The sequence below is a fragment of the Oncorhynchus kisutch genome, linkage group LG4 (assembly GCF_002021735.2).
Source record: "Oncorhynchus kisutch isolate 150728-3 linkage group LG4, Okis_V2, whole genome shotgun sequence".
Classification (NCBI taxonomy): domain Eukaryota; kingdom Metazoa; phylum Chordata; class Actinopteri; order Salmoniformes; family Salmonidae; genus Oncorhynchus; species Oncorhynchus kisutch.
This window is the reverse complement of record NC_034177.2, coordinates 21,132,623-21,155,530: the sequence shown is the minus strand read 5'-3', so window position 1 is coordinate 21,155,530 and position 22,908 is coordinate 21,132,623. Positions and strand designations below refer to the sequence as shown.

General features: G+C 41.5%; 1 protein-coding gene and 1 pseudogene across 3 annotated transcripts; one reads left to right on the top strand and one right to left on the bottom strand.

The window, feature by feature from the left end:
• Positions 1 to 6,087: 6,087 nt before the first annotated feature.
• LOC109889231 (follistatin-related protein 3) lies at positions 6,088 to 15,493 on the bottom strand. 3 transcript variants are annotated; one of them, XM_031822639.1, is made up of 5 exons: positions 15,381 to 15,493; positions 12,037 to 12,222; positions 8,094 to 8,309; positions 7,699 to 7,926; positions 6,088 to 7,551 (listed from the first exon to the last, which is right to left on the bottom strand). In XM_031822639.1, the coding sequence occupies exons 2-5, from the start codon at positions 12,215 to 12,217 to the stop codon at positions 7,499 to 7,501; spliced, it is 678 nt and encodes a 225-aa protein (XP_031678499.1). In that variant the 5' UTR covers positions 12,218 to 12,222; positions 15,381 to 15,493; the 3' UTR covers positions 6,088 to 7,498. The 3 variants fall into 3 exon arrangements, with proteins under 3 accessions (XP_031678499.1, XP_020336096.1, XP_020336097.1); XM_020480507.2 differs by lacking the exon at positions 15,381 to 15,493 and adding an exon at positions 12,971 to 13,499; XM_020480508.2 differs by lacking the exon at positions 15,381 to 15,493 and adding an exon at positions 12,971 to 13,497 and having other exon boundaries at positions 7,655 to 7,926.
• A 10-nt stretch (positions 15,494 to 15,503) lies between these two features.
• Positions 15,504 to 22,908, top strand: part of LOC109889230 (serine/threonine-protein kinase STK11-like) — a 46,255-nt pseudogene continuing 38,850 nt past the window's right edge.

Here is a 22,908-nt window from a genome sequence, read left to right as displayed (position 1 = left end):
TCGGAACCATCCAGGGTGGTGATGCTAGTCGGCGTGCGGGTGCAGGCAGCGAACGGTTGAAAAGCATGCATTTGGTTTTACAAGCGTTTAAGAGCAGTTGGAGGCCACGGAAGGAGTGTTGTATGGCATTGAAGCTTGTTTGGAGGTTAGATAGCACAGTGTCCAAGGAAGGGCCAGAATTATACAGAATGGTGTCGTCTGCCTAGAGGTGGATCAGGGAATCACACGCAGCAAGAGCCACATCATTGATATATACAGAGAAGAAAGTCGGCTGAGAATTGAACTCTGTGGCACCCCCATAGAGACTGCCAGAGGTCCAGACAACAGGCCCTCCTGACTGAGTATATTCATTCCTGACTTCCCTGAAACGTTGCATATCGCGGGGGCTATTTGATGCTAATGCAGAGTGCCACAGGATGTTTTTGTGCTGGTCAAGGGCAGTCAAGTCTGGGGTGAACCAAGGGCTATATCTGTTCATAGTTCTACATTTTTTGAACGGGGCATGCTTATTTAAGATTGTGAGGAAAGCACTTTTAAAGAGCAACCAGGCATCCTCTACTGACGGGATGAGGTCAATATCCTTCCAGGATACCCAGGTCGATTAGAAAGGCCTGCTCGCAGAAGTGTTTTAGGGAGCGCTTGACAGTGATGAGGGGTGGTCGTTTGACCGCAGATCCATTATGCACGCAGGCAATGAGGCAGTGATCACTGAGATCCTGGTGGAAGACAGCAGAGGTATATTTAGAGGCCAAGTTGGTCCGGAGGATATCTAAGAGGGTGCCCATGGTTACGGATTTGGGGTTGTACCCGGTAGGTTCCTTGATAATTTGTGTGAGATTGAGGGCATCTAATTTAGATTGTAGGACGGCCAGGGTGTTAAGCATGTCCCAATTTAGCTCACCTAACAGTATGAACTCTGAAGATAGATGGGGGGCAATCAATTCACATATTGTGTCCAGGGCACAGCTGGGGGCTGAAGCGGGTCTATAACAAGAGGAAACGGCGAGAGACTTGTTTCTGGAAAGGTAGATTTTTGTTGTTTGTTTGGTTCACAGTTTGGGCACAGACCTGGTTAGCATGACAGAACTCTGCAGGCTATCTCTGCAGTAGATTGCAACTCCACCCTCTTTGGCAGTTCTATCTTGTCGGAAAATGTTGTAGTTGGGATGGAAATTTCAGGGTTGGTGGCCTTCCTAAGCCAGGATTCAGACATGGCTAGGACATCCGAGTTGGCGGAGTGTGCTAAAGCAGTGAATAAAACAAATTTAGGGAGGAGGCTTCTAATGTTTACATGCATGAAACCAAGGCTTTCACGGTTACAGAAGTCAACAAATTAAAGCGCCAGGGGATTGGCAGTGGTGCTGGGGGCTACAGGGCCTGGGTTAACCTCTACATCACCAGAGGAACAGAGGAGGAGTAGGTTAAGGGTACGGCTACAGGCTGTAAGAACTGGATGTCTAGTGCGTTCAGAACAGAGAGTAAAATGAGCAGATTTCTGGGCGCGGAAGGATAGATTCAAGGCATAATGTACAGACAAGGGTATTGTAGGATGTGAGTACAGTGGAGGTAAACCTAGGCATTGAATGACAATGAGAGTAGTTTTGTCTCTAGAGGCACCATTTAAGCCAGGTGAGGTCATTGCATGTGTGGGGGGTGGAACAAAAGGGCTAGCTAAGGCATATTGAGCAGGGCAGGAGGCTCTACAGTTAAATAAGTAAATAATCACTAACCAAAACAGCAATAGACAAGGCATATGGACGTTAGGGAGAGGCATGTGTAGCCGAGTGATCTTAGGGTCCCGTGAGTAACTTGGCAAGCTGGAGACACGAAGATTCAGACAGCTAGCGGACCGGGGCTAGCGGACTAGCAGTTGGGCCTTTGGGGTACGTCGCAACGGAAGAGCCTGTTGAAACCCCCTCAGACGGTTAGCAGACCAGTCGTGATGGATCGGCGGGGCTCTGTGTCAGCAGTAAAAGGGTCTAGGCCAATTGGCAAAATAGGTATTGTAGCCCAAGAATTGGTTGAAGGACCTCTTCGGCTAGCTGGGAGATGGGCCTAGCTCAAGGCTAGCTCCAGGCTAACTGGTGCTTGCTTTGGGACAGAGACATTAGCCAGGGGTAGCCACTCGGCCAGCAGAAAGCTACAGTGCCTTGCGAAAGTATTCCTTGTTCCTTGTTCCTTGTTCTTCATGATGCTCTCTGCGCTTTTAACGGACCTCTGAGACTATCACAGTGCAGGTGCATTTATACGGAGACTTGATTACACACAGGTGGATTGTATTTATCATCATTAGTCATTTAGGTCTTTGCACGCCCAATTTTTCAGTTTTTGATTTGTTAAAAAAGTTTGAAATATCCAATAAATGTCGTTCCACTTCATGATTCTGTCCCACTTGTTGTTGATTCTTCACAAAAAAATACAGTTTTATATCTTTATGTTTGAAGCCTGAAATGTGGCAAAAGGTCGCAAAGTTCAAGGGGGCCGACTCACTGCTGATGGGGGTTCTGGTTCCAAAGTGTAAAAAATTGCAGATCCGTACCACATTGTGTGAGGCCGGTTGCAGGAGAGTATGTTCAGTCCGAAGATGAAAATTGAGATTAAAAATATTGAAAATATATATGAAGAAAACAATACTGCATATACATGGGACGGGACATGACAAGACAAAACAGACGTCCGACTGCTACGCCGTCTTGGATTTTTGTGTAGTCAGAGGAAATGGATCCCATATGGCTCCAGGAGATCACTGGGGGTGTATTGTTCCTTTGCGATGAGAATTGAATTCTCTGCAGTTGCTTTTGCGATCAGTGTTCTTATCGTTAAGCTATCAAGTTGTTCTAAATTGGCACCTTTTACTTGCATCTTCTAAATGTTAATTTGGGATGCTGAATGTTCACTTGTCAAAAGGTTAGTTACACATGGAATAAACAAGATTACAGTCAATAACACAATAGAAAAAAAGAAAGTCTATATACAGTGTGTGCAAATGGCATGAGGAGGTAAGGCAATAAATAGGCCATAGTAGCGAAGTAATTACAATTTAGCAAATTAACACTGGAGAGATAGATGTGCAGATGATGATGTGCAAGTAGAAATACTGGTGAGCAAAAAGAGCAGAAAAGTAAATAAAAACAATATGGGGATGAGGTAGGTAGATTGGATGGGCGATATACAGATGGGCTTGTTGATGGAATCAAAGGGATACATCCCTTGCTGTACTTAAAGTCAATTGCAAACAGACTCAAAGATAGATGCATACTCCTCATTATATAAAATAGCTATCTGCTATGCTACTAATGCAAAAAAAGGTAATATTCTAAATGTATTGGGCCACAAATTATATTAGGCTAATTTATTTGGATCCATAAATCGTTTTTTGAAGGAGATTTTTGCATATAATATCTATAAACTTTGGAGACCTATATGGAAAGGAAATAAATTGGAAGGAAGTCACATTGATCAGTTTCAGATGTGGGGTTGGGACTGTTTAAATCAAGGCGTGATGTGGAGAGTGGGTGGTCTCTGGGAGCACCCCAGCATGTTTTCGTCGGGACGTCTACGCCGATCAAACTGTTGGGCGTAACTTACTGGAAGTTGTCAGTCAACTGCAGCACCAAGATGACAAGAAATGGACAAAAAGAGGCATGGAGAGTGAGCAATGAAGACTTTTTCTGATCAAAATAGATGGACCCAACATCTCTCAAACTTGAGTGTTTGAGTTGCTTCAAGTGTTTGTTTGAAAGTCTAAACATCTTACTTGGAGCTCATGAGTCATGACAGAGAGGTTTGTGCAGTGTGCATCTGTTGGATTCAGAGCAACAAATCAGTGTGTTCTGGTCAAATCCACGGCAGTGCATGACACAATCTACAGCAGGATTGCAGACTCCTTCCATTCAGGAAGTGAAGGGAATACTTAATGGCCTTCAGAACTGCCCCCTTACATGTAGAAAACACACGGTGGACGTCCTGATCATGGTGTGCTACGAATCTCAGAGGTCTCACGCTAAACCTAATTACAATTGCTTTGAAATGCCTCATATGGTCTGTGCACCCTGAAGTTATACCTCCAGTTTGGGATTGGGGAACATCATTTCCGTTGTGACTCAGAAGACATTAGCTGTAATAATACACTGTGTTTGGGATTAGGTTGTTCTTCCTGAATGTATATTACAAAACAGGGATGGCTGTTATGGTGGCCCACGTTGGTTTATGAAGACTTACACATGAACCCGATAATGTTTGCTACACTCGCATTAACATCTGCTAACCATGTGTATGTGACAAATAAAATTTGATTTGATTTGATTTGATAAAGAGCTTCATTGCCAAAATCTCAAACTATCCCTTTAAAGCTGTTCCTGGGGGACCAGGGATGGTAGTAGACTTGAGGTTAGAGAGCCAGACCATGGTTCAAGCCCCGGGCTGGGCAATACAAAAATGGGAATGGACATGAACTGGCATTTGGAAGGCTGCTGATCTCTGATCCCATGTAACATTTCCTGCCTTTGTGACTTTGAGCAAGGCACTCAACCCCCCCACAATTGCTCTCCATCCAGGGGGTGCTGTACTGCTGCTGACCCTGTGCCTCTCAATGTGTGTGTATGTGTTTGTTTGTATCTAGGGGTGTTGAGAAAGGAAGGCAGAATTAACATTTAAGTTCTAACCAAGTTACAATGAAGTTGTATTCTATACTACTATTGGGTCACAGTTTAGTCTAGAATGGTTAAACATTGGTTTTGTTTATTGGGTTGGTCACAAGACAATTGAAATGGCTTTACATGGGTTACTCATATCCCAAAAATGGTCTGGGAACCATGCCTTAAACATTTAATTTTCTCAGGCATTCTCCATAATGAAACTTTAATTGAAATTCTTTCATATACTCTAAAAGGATCTTTCACATAAAAGGATCTTTCATATACTCTACTTTTATATGCTGATTATCACTATATAAAAAACTGAGCTGGCATGAGAGCTCCTTCTTCCTAAGAATTGGAGCGTTTAGATAAAACAAAAGAGTAGTGCATGCCATTGGACCACATTGAGGTCAGGTCTGACGAGATCATCAGACCATTACAGTTTGTACCAGAACTCTATAAACTAGGGAATGGGTGGGTTCCCTCTATGCCATCTGATAATGCAGCATTTAATTACAAAACAGAAAACAAAAGAACAGCATTTACAATAGAGAAACGGTAGAATAAATAAGCAGAAATAAGATGCATGCAAATCAGAAAAACAACCACTTTTCCATAACATTGTTATTGCCTGTTCGAGCAAATCTTTAATTCCATTATCAATGTATTAAAGGGGTGCTTGGATCACAATATAACATATCGCAAAGTTAAACCAGATGCTGGCCCAGTCAGGCCAGATGCTGACCCAGTCAGGCCAGATGTTGGCCCCGTCAGTCTAGGAGTGGTTTTCAGTCAGAGCAGAGTAAACAAGGACAATATGTCAAATAGGAAAGTGAGTCAGTCAGTGGCCCTCTGTCGCTTACCTCACCCACCTCCTCTCCTCCAGAGGGGGCTCCTCAGGAACAGGAGATGGGGTGCCTGTGCCCTTGCTTTAATGCTCCATCCCCCTCTTCACTGGTCTCCTTTCCCATCCTCTGAGGCTTGTCAGTGGGATGTCAGTTGCCAGGGCCATTGCACGCACAGAGGTTGCAGCATAGTAAAAGCCGTCCAACACTCTAGCCCACCTGCTGATCCTCTATGTGGGTAGTTAAGGTAGACGGTTCACTAAGGTTCATAACCATGGCCATTATCTTCTGTAGGCAGTAAGGGATAGACGATGTGCATATAAGTTTGTCACGACCGCCCCACGAGGCTTGAAAGGACTCCATTAATAAATGCCTTTACTATTGTGTGTATTTTTAGACTGACAAAAGTCTAGAATCTAGAATGGCAATTACTGTGCATACAGTATGTTTGTACTGTAAGTGATATTTTGTATGATAGAGAATTAATAACAGAGGGTAGGACAAAGCCTATCTGGAATTATGCACTAGACTAGAGAGATTATTCTGACTAGTATAACATGAATTTAATGACTGTCGAAATTGCACCAGAAATGAGAGAGGCATCATGACAAATACTATAGTTTATGTTGAGATAAAATGGCAGTACAAAAATACAAAAATAAGTAGATACATTTGTCATTCAAATTTCACAGTAGGAACACAGGTACATGAAATTGAGTTCTATTTACAAGAAACTAGTGTAAATTGTTCAAAAACAGTATTAGTTTTAATTAAAAATCTATTATATCATCTAGAATAAATGGGTGGGCAGCACTATTCATTCATATCACAATAACCAATAGCTATTTGCAAATAGCTATCTGCCCATTTGGTCCAAATAGCCACTAGTACTTAAACGTTGAACAGATACATTCGGCTGTGAGTTAACTTTGAGTAAATTAATGTAATTTGGCATTATCATGTTTTTAATTTGATAAGGCTAACAACATTTGTCAGATTTTGCAGTTACACTATATTACAGTGTATTCAACAACCTGTATGGCATTATATTGGTCTCATATTACCCACAAACATACAAAATAAACAAAGCCAAGACTTCAACAGTGGAGGTATTGTAAAGGCTTGGGGTTGAACCAACAGTCTAATAAAATGGCTGCACACTGAACTAAACTGTTCATTTGAGTGATCAGTGGGAGGCTTATACATTTTATTGGGCTCCAGCATAAACAGTTTCATACTCTGTGCAAGCAGAGTTAGAGGAGACATACTGTGCACTTTTGTTTTGGCTAAGTCTCTCATCACCTCCAAACAAACACTGAAATACAGACAGCAGTTACCCTGTTTTGCTTCGAGTGAATTGAAACAAAATATATTGTCATCCTCTAAATGTGATATCCAGTATCCAAACAAATTGAGTTTTTTTGTCATGCTGCTTTTAAGGGGACAAAGCACTTTATTTAGGAATATGAAAAATACACAAAAATAAAAATAACTTGCCAAAATAAAAGAATGTACCTTAAAACAAAATACAATAAATACAGCTGACCTATTGATATATGGATTTGTATACAGGGTCAAAACATAAATAGAACAGATTTGATACCTTCTTCAATAAATAGTAGCAGTATTTACTTACAATATACACATATTTTCCAATACTTAAAGCCCCCTACATATTTCTCCACAGTTTCATGAGCAAATCATCCTATTTAACATACATTGCATGCATCATCAAATACAGTATTGGTTTCCTTTTGGAAGAACAAACTGCTACTTCCAACGGGTTCCCCCATATCAAATGTATCATTGTTCTATGTACAGGGGGTAGGGATGGAGGGGATAAGTGATTGTAAAAAAAGTAGTCAACATAAATCAGAACTTGGTGAGTGAACATCGGGACAATGTTGGTTCACGTATCGAAGGTGATCTCTTGGAAATCTTCGTACCGGGTGTACTAAGCTAAGTCTAGTGCCAGGTGGACTGAAGTACCAGTTGGACCACACAAGAACTGTCCCTTTAGAGTGAATTCTCCTCACTGCCCTCCAAAGCCAGGGTGCTTCTTGGAACACCTGAGAGAGAGGACACAAGACAAAACACATCCAACACATGCCAAAATATCTAAAGTTAGAAAATCCATTCAATTTAGGTTGTTTATTAATTTATTGATTATACTTAGGCTATGTGTTGACAGATCAGGAACGGTGAAGGGGATTTACTAGTGCAGCTGCCATAGTGACGCACTCCTATGGAGCGCCCCAGGAAGCAGGTGGCTCTACGGAGGTGGCAGGCGCTGGGGTAGGTGATGTTGTCGTTGCCACAGATAGGCATCTCGGACTTCAGCGGTATTGGGCAGGGGGTTGTGCGGCACATGACACAGTGGGCACTGTTAGTCTGATCTGTCACACAGGTGTGGGTACCTGGGCACACCACATTGGAGCAAGACTCTGGACAGAACATGAACATAGAGCATTAGTAATATAGTATCGCTACAAAGGAATACTGATTTGAATCCAAGAATGTGTGTAATATTGCTGCAGTAGCACAATTAGTATTTGAAATAACCAAACTGCTGACATGCAAGATAACTCTTGAAGTACAGGCGTGTCCTCACTTTTGCATTCTCCCTGGTACATGACCTCCAGATCAGGGTGTCCCTTACAGCGGGCCATCAGGAGGACACACTCGTCACGATAGGAGTTCCCATCGCTGCCACACACAGCATGCTTTTTGGAGATGTTAGTGCAGTCGGGAGAGCACGCACACTGAGGACGTCCAGCCTTCAACGTACACACCTTCCCTGGGCCGCAGTTCACACCATCACAGGTCTCTGCAAAACATAGAGTAAAAAGTCAGTATTACTGTCGAAGCATTTACTCATCTTAAATGGTCTGTCGTTAAGTGATCCATATCCACCGCTGCTTAAGATTCATTCTCAACAAAACAGAACACATTTCTGAAAACTTTTGTCTTTAACCGCAGCATGATTTAGCCAGCAAAACATTTACAATAAATGCATATTTTGTTTATGGTCATACACAAGGATGTCAAGTCTGTAAGAATGTGTCTGAGGTTGTGCCTGTTTCCACGACTGTAAGATCCCTGTAATGATGAAAGCAGGGCTAAGTCTTAGATGGATGGAAGGGTGTTTGAGCAGACCAACCAGTTCAAAGGCCTGTCACTGGGTATTACAGGCTGAGAGATGTTGCAGGAGGAACCGTTGACTCTCCAAGGCCCAGCCTGGTCAATAGGAAGTCACCCAGTACTGTAACCCTAAAACAACACAGACATACCATCGCCACCTTTCAACAGGCTTCTCAGGACCTGTTTGATCCTAATAGAGAGTGATATTCAGACCTGATCCTGTAAAAAGCAGCACTTTATTGCCTTTCTCTGCGAGCGCTTGCTTTAATATCCTGCTATTCTCCATCTCCAAAGAGGCCAACTCTGATACCTCTGGATTTTTCACACGAGTATCAGATTCATCCCCATTCCTCCCAGGGAAATCCCCCAAAAATCCCTTTTTCTGTTATGTTTTGCTCCGGTTCACTGGCAGCTCGTTTCAATTCATATACGTTTTCACAAATCAATGCAGATTTAAATATAGGTCAGACATGGAGCACTAGTCAACACCCAGGAATGCTTTGAAGCACTGGAAATCAGTAGCCCCAATGGGGAGGATCAACTGTTGGGCCCAGTCTGACTCTGACAGGCAGTACTATGATAATAGACCAGCACTTCCCCGCAGTATCACATGTACATTGATGCTGTAGTTTTGTTCTTTCAGTCTGCTTAATGATCCAGATAGTGCTCCACATTATGAAAAACAGACGTCTGGGTATGTGGCAAACATTTCTCCTGTGGTAAACAGAAATTCATTTTTTTTATTCTCTGAGGGGAGGCAGCCAGGCCTGTGTCTCAGCCAGCATTGGGAAATAATTTATGCAGAGTGAAAAAGAAGAGGGAGGAGGAGAAGGAGGAGGGTTATTGTCCATTTATTTTATTATTTCGATTTTATTCAATTGCACTGCAACTTGCAGGGACATTTTGTGGACCAGTTCCAAGGTGGGATGGACACACCTCTCGATATATGCCATACAGTGCCTTCAGAATGTATTCATACCCCTTGACATTTTTCACATTTTTTGACTTTACAGCCTTATTCTAAAATGGATTAAATCGTTTTTCCCCCTCATCAATCTACACACAATACCCCATAATGACAAAGCAACATTTTTGTTAATTTATAAAAAATTAAAAACTGAAATATCACATTTACATAAGTATTCAGACCCTTTACTCAGTACTTTATTGAAGCACCTTGGGCAGCTATTACAGCATTGAGTCTTCTTGGGTATGACGCTACAAGCTTGGCACACCTGTTTTTGGGATGATTCTCCCATTCTTCTCTGCAGGTCCTCTCAAGCTCTGTCAGGTTGATGCACAACTATTTTCAGGTCTCTCCAGAGATTTTCGATTGGGTTCAAGTCCGGACTCTGGCTGGGTTACTCAAGGACATTCAGAGACTTGTCCCGAAGCCACTACTGCGTTGTCTTGGCTGTGTGCTTAGGGTCATTGTCCTGTTGAAAGGTGAACCTGCTCTGGTTCATCTTTCCCTCAAACCTGACTAGTCTCCCAGTCTCTGCCGCTGAAATACATCCCCACAGCATGATGCTGCCACCACCATGCTTCACCGTAGGGATGGTGCCAAGTTTCCTGCAGATGTGATGCTCGGCATTCAAGCCAAAGAGTTCAATCTTGGTTTCATCAGACCAGAGAATCTTGTTTCCCATGGTCTGAGTGTCTTTAGGTGCCTTTTGCACCTTTTACTGAGGAGTGGCTTCTGTCTGGCCACTCTACCATAAATGTCTGATTGCTGGTGCTGCAGAGATGGTTGTCCTTCTGGAAGGTTCTCCCATCTCCACAGAGGAACTCTAGAGCTCTGTCAGAGTGACCATCGGGTTCTCAGTCACCTCCCTGACCAGGGCCCTTCTCCCCCGATTGCTCAATTTGGCCGGGTCGGCCAGCTCTAGGAAGAGTCTTGGTGGTTCCAAACTTCTTCCATATAAGAATGATGGAGGCCACTGTGTTCTTGGGGACCTTAAATGCTGCAGACATTTTTTGGTACCCTTCCCCAGATCTGTGCCTCAACACAATCCTGTCTCGGAGCTCTACGGACAATTCCTTCGACCTCATGGCTTGGTTTTTGCTCTGACATGCACTGTCAACTGTGGACCTTATATAGACAGGTGTGTGCCTTTCCAAATCATGTCCAATCAATTGAATTTACCACAGGTGGACTCCAATCAAATTATAGAAACATCTCAAGGATGATCAATGGAAACAGGATGCACTTGAGTGAAATGTTGAGTCTCATAGCAAAGGGTCTGAATACTAATGTAAAGAAGGTATTTCTGTTTTTTAATTTTTAATTTTATAAATTTGCTAAAATTTCTACAAACCTGTTCTTGCTTTGTAATTATGGGGTATTGTGTGTAGATTACTGAGATGTTTATTTATTTAGTCCATTTTAGAATACAGCTGTAACGCCTACAAAAAGTGGAAAAAGTCTAGGGGTCTGAATACTTTCCGAAGGCACTGTAGCTAAATCATTGACATTTATAGCTTGTCTTTTACAACTTGTCTTGTTACTTTTGTCATTCTAGATCACTTGAGATTATCCACTTATCATTTAAGCACATAATTGATGAGAACATTTCATTATTTACTTTTGCTGCTATCATATAATTATGCTTGTTAATTCAACTAGTTGGTTTATACCTTGTTGTAATCAACAGCATGCTGGAATAGCCTTTATATCCCTTAAAATAAGACTGCTCCATAGAAGTGAAAACATGATCGATCATACAGTAGTTAGCAGGAATGCTACTACATTTTGAAACTAGGATTATATTGCTATTTGGTACATGCTGGCTTCAGCCTTGCTGACACTAATCATCCTCACATGGTTTAAAATAATCCACTACCCTGGCAAGAGATCACAAGGACTTGTTAAAGTGCCACCGCAACCTTAGTTTATAAAAAAGGAATATATCCTTGAGTGAACCTGAATACCCATGGTGAAGGCTTCCAATAGTGGAAGCCACTCAAAACAGCTGTACAGAGTTAGATGGAATGACTGGCTGAGATCCACATTTCACAAAATTTAGAAACCTCTGGAAAATAACTTGACTTGGAAATTCCATATGGGTCAAAGTTATCCCAAGAAGAAGACAGGTGGTCTAGTTATAGCCAAATGACCTGCCATTTGGAACTATGATCAACATGTGACCCCTTAACATCTTTGCTTCATTCATTGCCAGTTATGAGGGGACCAAGTGGACAACCTAAAACCATCTAACTTGTCTGAGGCACCTTTGGTACACTACCAGCGATGGTGGTTTGCCATAACAAGAGACAAGAAATCAGCATCTACTTCTGTTAGTCAAATGGTTTGAGAAATAGCAAAACACCCGTATTAATGATAGGGATATGATACTGTAATTTTGTTAGTTGATTCACAGCAAGTAATTCTGCAAGTTCTACTGCGTTGTTACCTTTGCAGGGTTTGCAGGATACGATTCCCAGGAAGCCCAGTAGGCTGACCTCATTGATCGGCAGACTAGTGTTGGACCAGGCCGTGTCCAGACGGCCCCCGGAGCAGCATTCCTCCCTGCTGACCCCACGCATCAGCACCATGTCACAGCGCTGCTCTTGGCTCTGCTGCAGCCAACACATCCCCGCTGAACACACCACAACAAAGACAACAACAGATCTAGTTGGAGTTTTTCTACATCATTTATATACATGATTGACATATTTAAAGTAGATATACTTTGATGTATACAATGGCCTACTGGAAATACAAATAGCCCACTTCAGAGCCATAATATAGATTTATGGCTCTGGCCCACTTGTACAATAGCCAGGACTCTATTTACTTTACATCAAACTGGACTGAATGGACCAGACCAGTCCGTAGCACACGCAATACACTTTAGCAGCATCTAATCCACCAATTCATACAGGAGAATAGAGACCTTTTGCACAATCATGGAGTTTTGTTTAAAGGTTTTAGGACTCATCACTGCCACAATCCATAAACTCTCACGTATATTACTTTGTAATATATAAGGTATTCCAACGTCCCTAAATGAGAGAATAAAGTTACTTTGGAATAAACATGCAGTTCTGCATACTAATGCAAACCTGTGATTACGGTAAGTAACAGTTTGCACGTTACACCGTAGTAACACAATGCGCACCTGCACTCTGTAATTCTCAGTATCAAGCAAGCAAAACTATGGTTTAACTTGGTTTAATGGTCATTATTCACAAATCATGTCAATCAAGTACTTTCGAATGTTTTAAGCGTTTTAAATTAAGATATCAAAGCTAGACTTCTTAAGGCAAAAATTGTTCCAGAATGATTTCATAATTAGTCTACATATCAAACGTAATTTTTGATAAATAAAATAATACTTTACTCACCATTTACAGTATATCTTCCGAACATTTGACTCAAAGCAACTGTCACACCGAAAAGAGCAATCAAAAAGCCCATGGTGATAAAAAAATATAATAATAATTGTAAAATAAAACTTTGGTCAAAACTTTCAAAATGTCTGTTTGTTCTTTTCCAAACGTTTTCAAATAATGTTAACTTGGCAATGGAGAAGTTCGCATAGCTCTCACGTGAATGAATGTGTTGTAAATGAAGGTCGTTCCCCTCTATATAAATATTTAGCCCAGACGAAATTATGCTGCTGGGATGGGCGATGTTCTCAGCCAGTTATAATGCTGGAACAGGGCTGGAATTGACAGTGTTCTACGTGTTCTGCGTTCTGACTCAATTTCCAGACAAGAGACGTCCCCTCACCAGAGTGCATCAGAAGCAACTGGACCATGCGTCTTCTGATTACGGTGGTGTTGTGAACGTAGAGTAGGCCTAGCATATTTCGAATAGGTTTAACATATTTTCAAATTATTATATGCGAATAGATAATAAAACATTTTTCATTCAAATATTTCAAATAATGTAGAAAAACGTAAGAACTTTTCAGTCCATATCATATAGCTTTCAATTGTAGACAATGTTGGCTATAATCAATTACAACAATATCACAATTCTGTTTTATTTGTTATATATTTTTTTTTTTTACTGATAACAGGATATACAGTATGACTTGCAGCTTTGATATAGTCTAGATTGTTTTAAATCTGTAGTGACCATCGTGACATATGAAGCATATTTTCTTTAAACTTGTCTGGCTCTGTTGTCTAGGCGCTGTCTGGTTTAGGTTGCATGTCCTCTCCTCCTAATTGAAATCCACAGAGTGTGAGATGTGATTATGGGAGACTGTTGCTGTATAAGTACATTGTGCTTTGTGGATGTGTGTTGGACTTTTCTTATGGATTAAATCACAAAAAAATTAAGAAAAGTTCAAGAATTCAAAACATCAATCATTCTTAATTTCCCCCAGTGCAGACATGCCTAATTTCCTCAACTATACACACTATTATTGCAATGTATATGAACCTTAACAATATGCAAAGTTAATCCATATCATCAACTAAGATATGAAGATACATCCAGCCTATAGACAGTCTCAATACCACTAAGTTAGATGTGGTTAGATAAATACCAACATGTTAGAGATGGGGTATAAGCCTTTAGCCTTTTTCTATTTTTATGAGAGGACACATTAAAGCTAATAAGTGATCAAATACATTTGTGGCCCCAAGTCAGTCTTCAACAGCAGCAGGGAACACAGAAGAAGCAGAAGCAGATGCAAAGCATCAGTGAGAGCGATGGCAGGTGATTGTGATGGTTAGGAGGCACTCATTTCACTGATAGAACCCCTACGTGAGAATGTCAGAGTGAGCCTGAGTGTTATTTCGTCAACATGTAGACCTCCATCTATCTTCCATACCCTTTCTTTCTCTTGTCCCCTATCACCGCCTCTCTTCTGTGGCGTATGATATTGCTTGGGAGCCAAAATTGTGCCAATCTTCCCATCTGTCTGTCTCCGGCTTGTAGTCCCTTTGGTGGTGGAGAAAATGAAAGTAGCATATGCTGTTTCTGTAAGTCGTGGTGAATGATGTTGCCTTCTGTTGCTGTACAGAGATCCCCAGGGCACAGCTGGAATGCTGACCCTGCAGAGTGGTGCAGTGGGTGGGCTGGAGAACTGGGTCACTGCAGCAGCTCACATGGTTTGGATCATTGGGCCACACAGATGAATAGGCTACGGTTTGGCAACCCAGACTAACCACTTTTTATCGCTATTATTTATGTATCTATGGCAATGCAATACTGGTGTGACATTTCAAGTTGAAGACATTTTGTAAAACGACATGACTATGAAGCATGTGTAGAATCTAGGGTTTTCTAAAAGTTATATGACTATAGTTTAAGGACATATTCTATCAATCATAATTCTGTTTGTATTTGTCTGTCTTTCTCTGTTTAATGTGCCACTGTATCATTGCTGTGACTATGCATTTGGTCCAGAAAGATATAATTTACCAGTGCTGCCATCAACTGGTGAGTGTTAACATCACATCCACATAAGGGAAAGCTGAATAAAATATGTTTTTATAACTATTAGCATAATAAAATAATTTGTTCACACAGCCTCAGAAACAATAATCACCTGTGATAGTGACATGACAGGGCCCATCTCCCCCTAATAAACAACGTTTGAAATATGTTCTACCCTTTTGTGGCTGTGAGACACTGACTTTAATCACAGAGTGAAATTTTAACCCCAATGGTCCTGTGGTCATAGACAGAAGTTTGCATTGAGGTCAACTCACTGGAACCGTCCTGTTTCTACAAGAAACTACACATTTTGTAAAAATACCGTTTTTAAATCTTGTTTTTTTTTGTACCATAACCAACCTTAGTAGCAGGCAGCCTGCATCGTATGACTTCGTATGACTTCGTATGATATCGAAAATTGTGACCTCTCGGAGGATCGCATGTATTCCTGCACCACAATTCTTAGCTGTTGCTATAGATTTCCGCATTGTGAATTTCTATGTTTGGAACATAGATAATGTAAACAAGATGGAGGCGTTTCTGACAGCCAACACTTCTTCATAGGCAATCGATGACACCGGTAAATGAGCATACAAGGTAAAGTTGACCTCTTTCAACATACAGACAATATACCCCATACCTGAAAATGTAATGCAAAATGACAGGACAGGAAATTAATGTAGCGTTAGCTAACTTAATAGCTTACTAAGAGACAGCTGAATACTAAATCTATAACATTGCTTGGTTTGTGGATGTAACTGCAGTAGATAAGACAGTTAGCTGGCAAGCAGGCTCGTTGGGGAGATGTTTATTGCACAAGAGTCGGCTGCTACAATGAGTCTTCTCGGAATTGTTATTGTTCCTTTATATGTGTGCCCTTATCGCAAAACAATGAACGATATCTAGCTAACGTTTGCTAGCCTTGCTGTTTCAATATGCTTTGTGTTGTAACTCTAGCCGACTAAACTCACCGATTTACGATGGAGTTGAGCGGCAACTAGTGTGGGCGGACTGGTGCTCCGACGTCACATCTACAATGAAGGTTTTATTCCAAACTATTGATTTAAACACCCAAATAATAGCCAGCAATTACACAGAACAATGTCGTGTGTAATTGCGGGCTAATCTTTGGGTGCTGAAATCACTAGTTTGGGATAAAAACTAGATTGTTTGGGACGCGGGAACTCCAGTCTTAACTGTTGTCGCCGCTCAAATCGTGAAATTGAGTTTATTCAGCTATGTTGTAGCTAGTCACGACAGACCGCTGGTTTGCACTTTCTGACCTCACTCACTGACACTGATTATGCTATTCATGGCCTGCTCAGGGGCGAAAATCTGATATCAACTTTGGAGGGACAATTACATCATTTTCTCAAGAGCAATTCCCGGACACCAAAAGTAGTGCTGTAACACATAGCCTACGTTGTAATATGTCAAATGTATATTGAGGAACCATAATTACTACTACTGGATAATTGATAGGTACAGTAGTTAACTGAAGGGTTGTCCCAACTTGTTAAAATGTTTAAATCATTATAATACTACTACGAATAATAGTTATAGCAGTGTTCCTTATCAGTCCAGTATGTATGCAAGTGTTTGTATTTACAACCAGCAATACCAAGCAAGGCCAGTAGGTGGTAATGGTACTGTACACTGTATGGGTACAGGTTTCATAAATACAATAAACATGGTGCGATCTCATCTCAAAGAATCTCCATTGAGAACCATCACAAAGTTGGTCTCCGCACTGAACTGACCTTTTTATGGAACTTTTTTCATATTAATTTATATAGTCATTAAATATGTGCCACTGGTTTGAGTCTATTACAACATCTTTACAAGAACAAAACGCTCAGAATAAGAACAGTTCCAAAAGCAAAATAACTACTTCAATGAAAAACCCAAACAAATCAACCAAAATATCCTTCAGAAATACTTAGTTATTGTTCAGTCAGTGTCACAACTCTTCAAACAACAGCTATGGACAAGTATGTCACACAAAGTATAGAATTGTAAATAAAATAAAGAATTAGTAAGTGTACTGTCATGTACTAAAAATGTCAAAACAAAATAACAAATAACATACTATACACCAGGGGTTCTCAAACAGGGTAGGTGGACCCCTATGGATCCCTGGTGTAATGGCAAGGGGTCCATGAAAAAAAAAAAAATGTAATGAACGTATTCAGCAGCACTCTTTACAACTTTTGCAGAATGTTTATTGTCCTGGTCAAAACGGTTGCCAAACTGAACCTCCACACCATCCAACATTTTTTTTAATTCTGCCCTATAGTGATCCACTGTTTTGCCAGCAAATCGTCTTGAGTTTGCATCAATGGATTCAATCAATGTTATTGCTTTCTCATACAGTGCAAGGTAGCTTTCTTCATTTCTGCTGTTTACCCCACGCGCTGGATAACTGGACACTGATTGGATTTAGCTGGTGTGCTGTTACAGTTACACAGTGGCGGTGGGTTTGGCAGTTTTGATGTGCTGTGAATTTTACAATGGCTTTTCTCCAGTTCCTAAATCCTGCACTAATGAAGGCAGCATCCGCTCTTTGGCCAAAAGATGGCTGGCTTGAAAACCCTTGGCTACAGTGAAAACACAAAACTCCTTTTATTGATGGATTATAATGTAGCCCGGGGAAATCGCCAAACCATCTCTCTTGAAACGTCAACACTGTTGGCAAGAGTTTGGGGTTCTATAAATTGTGGGTGTGGCTGATATAGTTTTGTGCCATCACTGAGGTAACTGGACAATGCTGTGCCACTCTCCCCTATACTGGTGCAGCTGGCAACAAGGTTGACACCTGGTCCTGCCGTGGCTGTGCCACTGTTCCCTATACTGGTGCAGCTGGCAACAAGGTTGACACCTGGTCCTGCTGTGGCTGTGCCACTGTCCCCTGTACTGGTGCAGCTGGCAACAAGGTTGACACCTGGTCCTGCCGTGGCTGTGCCACTGTCCCCTATACTGGTGCAGCTGGCAACAAGGTTGACACCTGGTCCTGCCGTGGCTGTGCCACTCTCCCCTATACTGGTGCAGCTGGCAACAAGGTTGACACCTGGTCCTGCCGTGGCTGTGCCACTCTTCCCTATACTGGTGCAGCTGGCAACAAGGTTGACACCTGGTCCTGCCGTGGCTGTGACACTGTCCTCTGAAGTCTCTCTCCGTGGCTCTTTCCCTTTTACCACCCTCACTACCTAACAGTCTGTCTCTAGAAAATAAATAAGGTGTTTGCTGTACTCCTAACTACCGGTACCCAAAACTACACAATTAATCACAACAGCAATACCATTGCCTTAAACAAATCTTAGTTCAGTCACCAGTTTAAGTTGAGAGTGGGGTTCTCCATGGCATTTTCCTATTATGTCCCTATTTTACAAGTAAAAAAAATTGAGATCCTTTCATAATGTTGCCAAACAAAGACTCAACAAACTTACCTGAGACTCCCTGTCTCTGCCAGTCTGTCCCTGCCCATCTGTCCCCATCTCTGCTGTCAGTGTGCCCGCTGTTGCCTGATCTGCCTAATGACATCATTGTGAAACATTTCCATTAGCATCTCACTTCTTTCTAATGAACATTTTATCAACTAGTCTTAGGCTACTAGGGTTCTTGCTTTGCGTTTACTGAAAAATGTACCGAAAAATATATATATATATATATTTTAACTTTTTTCTGAAAATTTTCTACCTGGCAGGATGGCTAGCTGCACAAACACACAGTGTGTGTAGGTTATTTACATTAGGAGATGGGCTTCTATCATTCTATATGGGCTTCGATCTAAAAGGTAGCTAGCAAATGTGAAACGGATTGCAGTGACAAGAGTTGACAGCTGTATGAGTTCACCATTTACACAACATATGCTGCAACCTTTTGTAATTTGAATAGTTTGTTTCATATTGGCTGGCTTCCAACAATATCTGAATTTGCAAAGCTAGCATGCACCAATTCCGTTTCTGTGGTGTTTGCTATAATCTTTGCTATCGTCAGTTTACTCCAAGATCGGCACATATGTGCTTCAAAGTCCCATAGCGACATTTTAGCTTTTGCAACGAGACCATTAAAGATATGTAAGACAATGGTAGAAGAGAGTGTAGTTCAGTTGGGAGTTCAGTTTATCGCTAACCTTATCACAGGGACTTTGAAGCACTACAGCTGTATGCTGATCTTGGAATAAACTGACGATAGTGCAGATTCCATCTTTAACGACGCCACATAAATGGAATAGGTACTAGCTAGCTTAATAGTTAATGTTTGCCTGCTAGCTCTGCAAATTCAGCTAGTGTGTGTGTAAACCCTGCCAACATTAAAAAAAAAAAAACATTGCTATGGCGCGATTGACTGGATTAACCTCACGTCAGTTACGTGCCTTTCAGACAGTAGATACGAACCCTCTGTTTCCTGCCAGATAAGGAACTGGCAGTGGATCAAACCATTGTGAGGCAAAGGGCGGGGGGTCGCAATCTTTTGAAACTTAAAAACGCACTATTAAGTGTCTATAATTAGCACAAGTGCTTTCATTGCATATTATTAATATGATTGAAATTACATAGTTATGTTTACAGTGATATATTGGGGGGGACAAATCATATTTTTCCCAGGATAGGGGGGTTGCGTCCCCCTGGGATTTCCGCCTATGGGCCTGCTATGTTGTTGAGTGGATGTGATGTTCATAAAAATATTCAGCATTGTTTGTTGTAATGATAGGAGCTAGTTAACTAGTATTTAAATGTATACCGTTATGATAGCACATCCGCATCATTGGTCATGTGTATTGACATGGTAGTATCGTAGTGTGTATAGACATGGTAGTGTACAAATGCATTTGCACTTTCCATGCATTTCAGTCTCGTGAATTTCATCAAAATGCATATGCATGTGATTGTGCATTTGTATTGCAGATCTGAGGATCCCTACAATGATTCATTGAAACTGGATGGACAGTTGTGCAGGCTTGGCAAGTACCCAGGATTTATTCAGAACATGGATGGAAGTAGAACATTCGATTACCCAAGCTTTGTAAAATACCTCGTTGAAAATCTATCATCATACACCACATTTACAATTCATTATTACACTTGAATAATAGCAATTATGCAAACAGAACGTAATTACATGGTTTGCCCAAAACATGATGATATTAACCAACAACCAAAGCACTCATCACAGCAGTTTCCAGGTGTCACAAGGACATGGCTAAGAAGGATGGAATAAGCCTGTATCATCTGAGAACATAGACAGAGAACCAAACATTCCCTCTTATCAGAGCCAAACTCTGTAGACCTGTAATATTGGACACCAGGTCCACTCACCTCTCTGGTCACCATACTCAAGCAGTGCTACATTGTCAGCAGGTTAAGGAGAACCTTCTGTTGCATTTCTGCAGTTGCAGCATCCCACATTTCAATACATTAGTCTGCATTCATATTCATTGTTGGAGTATTGTCCGACCTAGGATATCCAGAAACATACAACACATAAGTATTAAAAACAGTCACGTCGCTGAAAGGGGAAACCATGAGTGACGGGGACTTCCATGAACACATGGACTATTTGGACTATTTGGAGAATCACCTGACCATGTACACCTTCGTCCAACTTCGTCCATCGCATCGACTCCAGTCATCTACGAGCCGCGGAGGAAGAGGGCAAAGCTGATTGGGAAGTACCTGATGGGAGACCTGCTGGGGGAGGGCTCCTATGGGAAGGTGAAGGAGATGCTGGACTCTGAGACACTCTGTAGGAGGGCTGTCAAGATCCTTAAGAAGAACAAACTGAGACGCATCCCAAACGGGGAGCAAAATGTCAAAAAGTATGTGAGATGCTTTGCAATGGTCTTCACAGTAATTTTAGTGTTGATAGATGCATAATAGACTAGCCGTGTTTGTTTGGTGTGTGAATGTGCTTCTAATCAGTGCATGTATTTCAGGTGTTACTGTGCCTTTTAAGAATCACTGAGAGTAATATTAACCACTATTAGTTGAAGTGATTAAATGTAGCTTTTTAAGAGTAATTATGGTTTTCTCACTAAATCCTGCCTTTAGAAGGTCAGAAGATAAAACAACGTTGAGGTTGTTCAAATTACTTTGGCCCTCTGTGTTTTTTGTTGTTATCAGTGCTGATGAAACTGCATAATTATTTTGTAGTGAAAATTAATTCAGTTTTCCCAATGCCATATATCTAAACAGTTTAAAAAAAAACATTTTCCTTACAGAGAGATTCAGCTGTTAAGAAGATTGAGGCACAATAATATTATCCAGTTGGTCGAGGTTTTGTATAATGAGGAGAAGCAAAAGATATATCCTTTAAAAATGATGAATGTGTTTTTATTCTTTAGCAGGAGTCTATCTAAACCATAGAGATGTCTCATTAGTTGTACAAATCGTACTAACGAAGACTTCAAAGCACTGCATAAGATTTGACCAAGCATTATAATGTGTGGATAGTGGGATAAGTTAGCCTATTTTGCGGCTACTTTTCTCACAGTTGGGGAATTATTGTTTTCCCATGGAACAGTAGAGTAAGCTATGCAGATCAACTGTAAAGATAAGTGTGCACTGTCCTTCAAATGAGTTTCAATGCACCAATAGTCACTTTCACCGGAAATGTCATGTTGCTGTAATTCAGCGGTATGACCACACGAGGTCTCTGTTGTCCTGTTGGGGGAATACGGCAACTTGACTCTCAGTATTAGATGGACTAACTAACTTCACAAGGCCTTTACCTTCTGCTCTCTTCCTCCCCCTAACTCAATCACTCTTTGATTCTAATAATCTCTGGCTTGTCCTTAGAAGTCTGCCGCTCTACACCACATAAAACACTCATTACCCTTTGTGTCGGACATTAAAAGGGTCTCCCCAATTGATTTAGTACAGTTTAGACCATGAATGATTCAGCCAATGTTCAGTCAGGTAAAAAAATAAATCCCAATTTACATTTTAGACCACGTAATTGTTGAGGTGAGAACATATTATAGGAAGTTATGACATGGTTTTCATTTTAGTTGCTGAGTCATACAAGCTAGATTGACTTAATGGAATGTCTCCGCTTTGTCTAGCAACACGTGTTTGTGTTTTATAATTTAGTGTCAAGGGGTCTGTTCTTTTCATCCGCAGCATGCTCTGTTGGAACATTGTGGCTCACAGGTCACTTTGCATTGCGGCTGTAAAAGAGTAGTGATGAAAAACGTGACTGAGTTATTTGTGTGGAACACAAATATGTTAAGGGCGTGAGAGCTCTGGCTTCTGCTTCTAAAACAAACTCTGAGAATAGTTGCAAAAAAGTTTCTAAACACGGAACCATATGTTTTTGTTACCTGTCTTTTTGCACAGAGCAAGAAGTGTGAATACGTAGAATTCTACCTTTAAAAACATCAATCATTTGCCTCTCAAAAATGTTCTTTCCGCCCGCCCGGCCACCCCCTGTCTGAAAGCCCACGGCTCCTACGTCAGATGGGCCCAGCAGTGGTGAGTGCTCCTTCAGGCCCGTCTGACTGCAGCCCAGCTGCATCATCTATTCACTCAATTTACTCCTAATGTGTGTTACTGATTGAACCGGCAATGAGGGCTGCCCCCCTTTTCCTCTCTCCTGCTCCTTCCTGTGCCTTTCTCTCCGGTCATGTGAAGTCCCTCCAGCGGTTAGTTAATGGGGGTTCTAATATGGGTGTGAAGCGCATACTGTGGGCTGACTGCCCCCCCCCCCCACCCCCCTCCTTGGGAGAGAGGAACACTGACGCAGTCGTGACTAACTGGCTCCTACTGTCATAGACCTGCCTGTTTACCCAACCAACCAGCCCTCCCCGATCCAACAGGATGGAAATATCCCCACCTTTCATGTCTCTCTCCTCCCTACTCTTCTTCCTCTCTGGCTGGGGCTGCTGGTT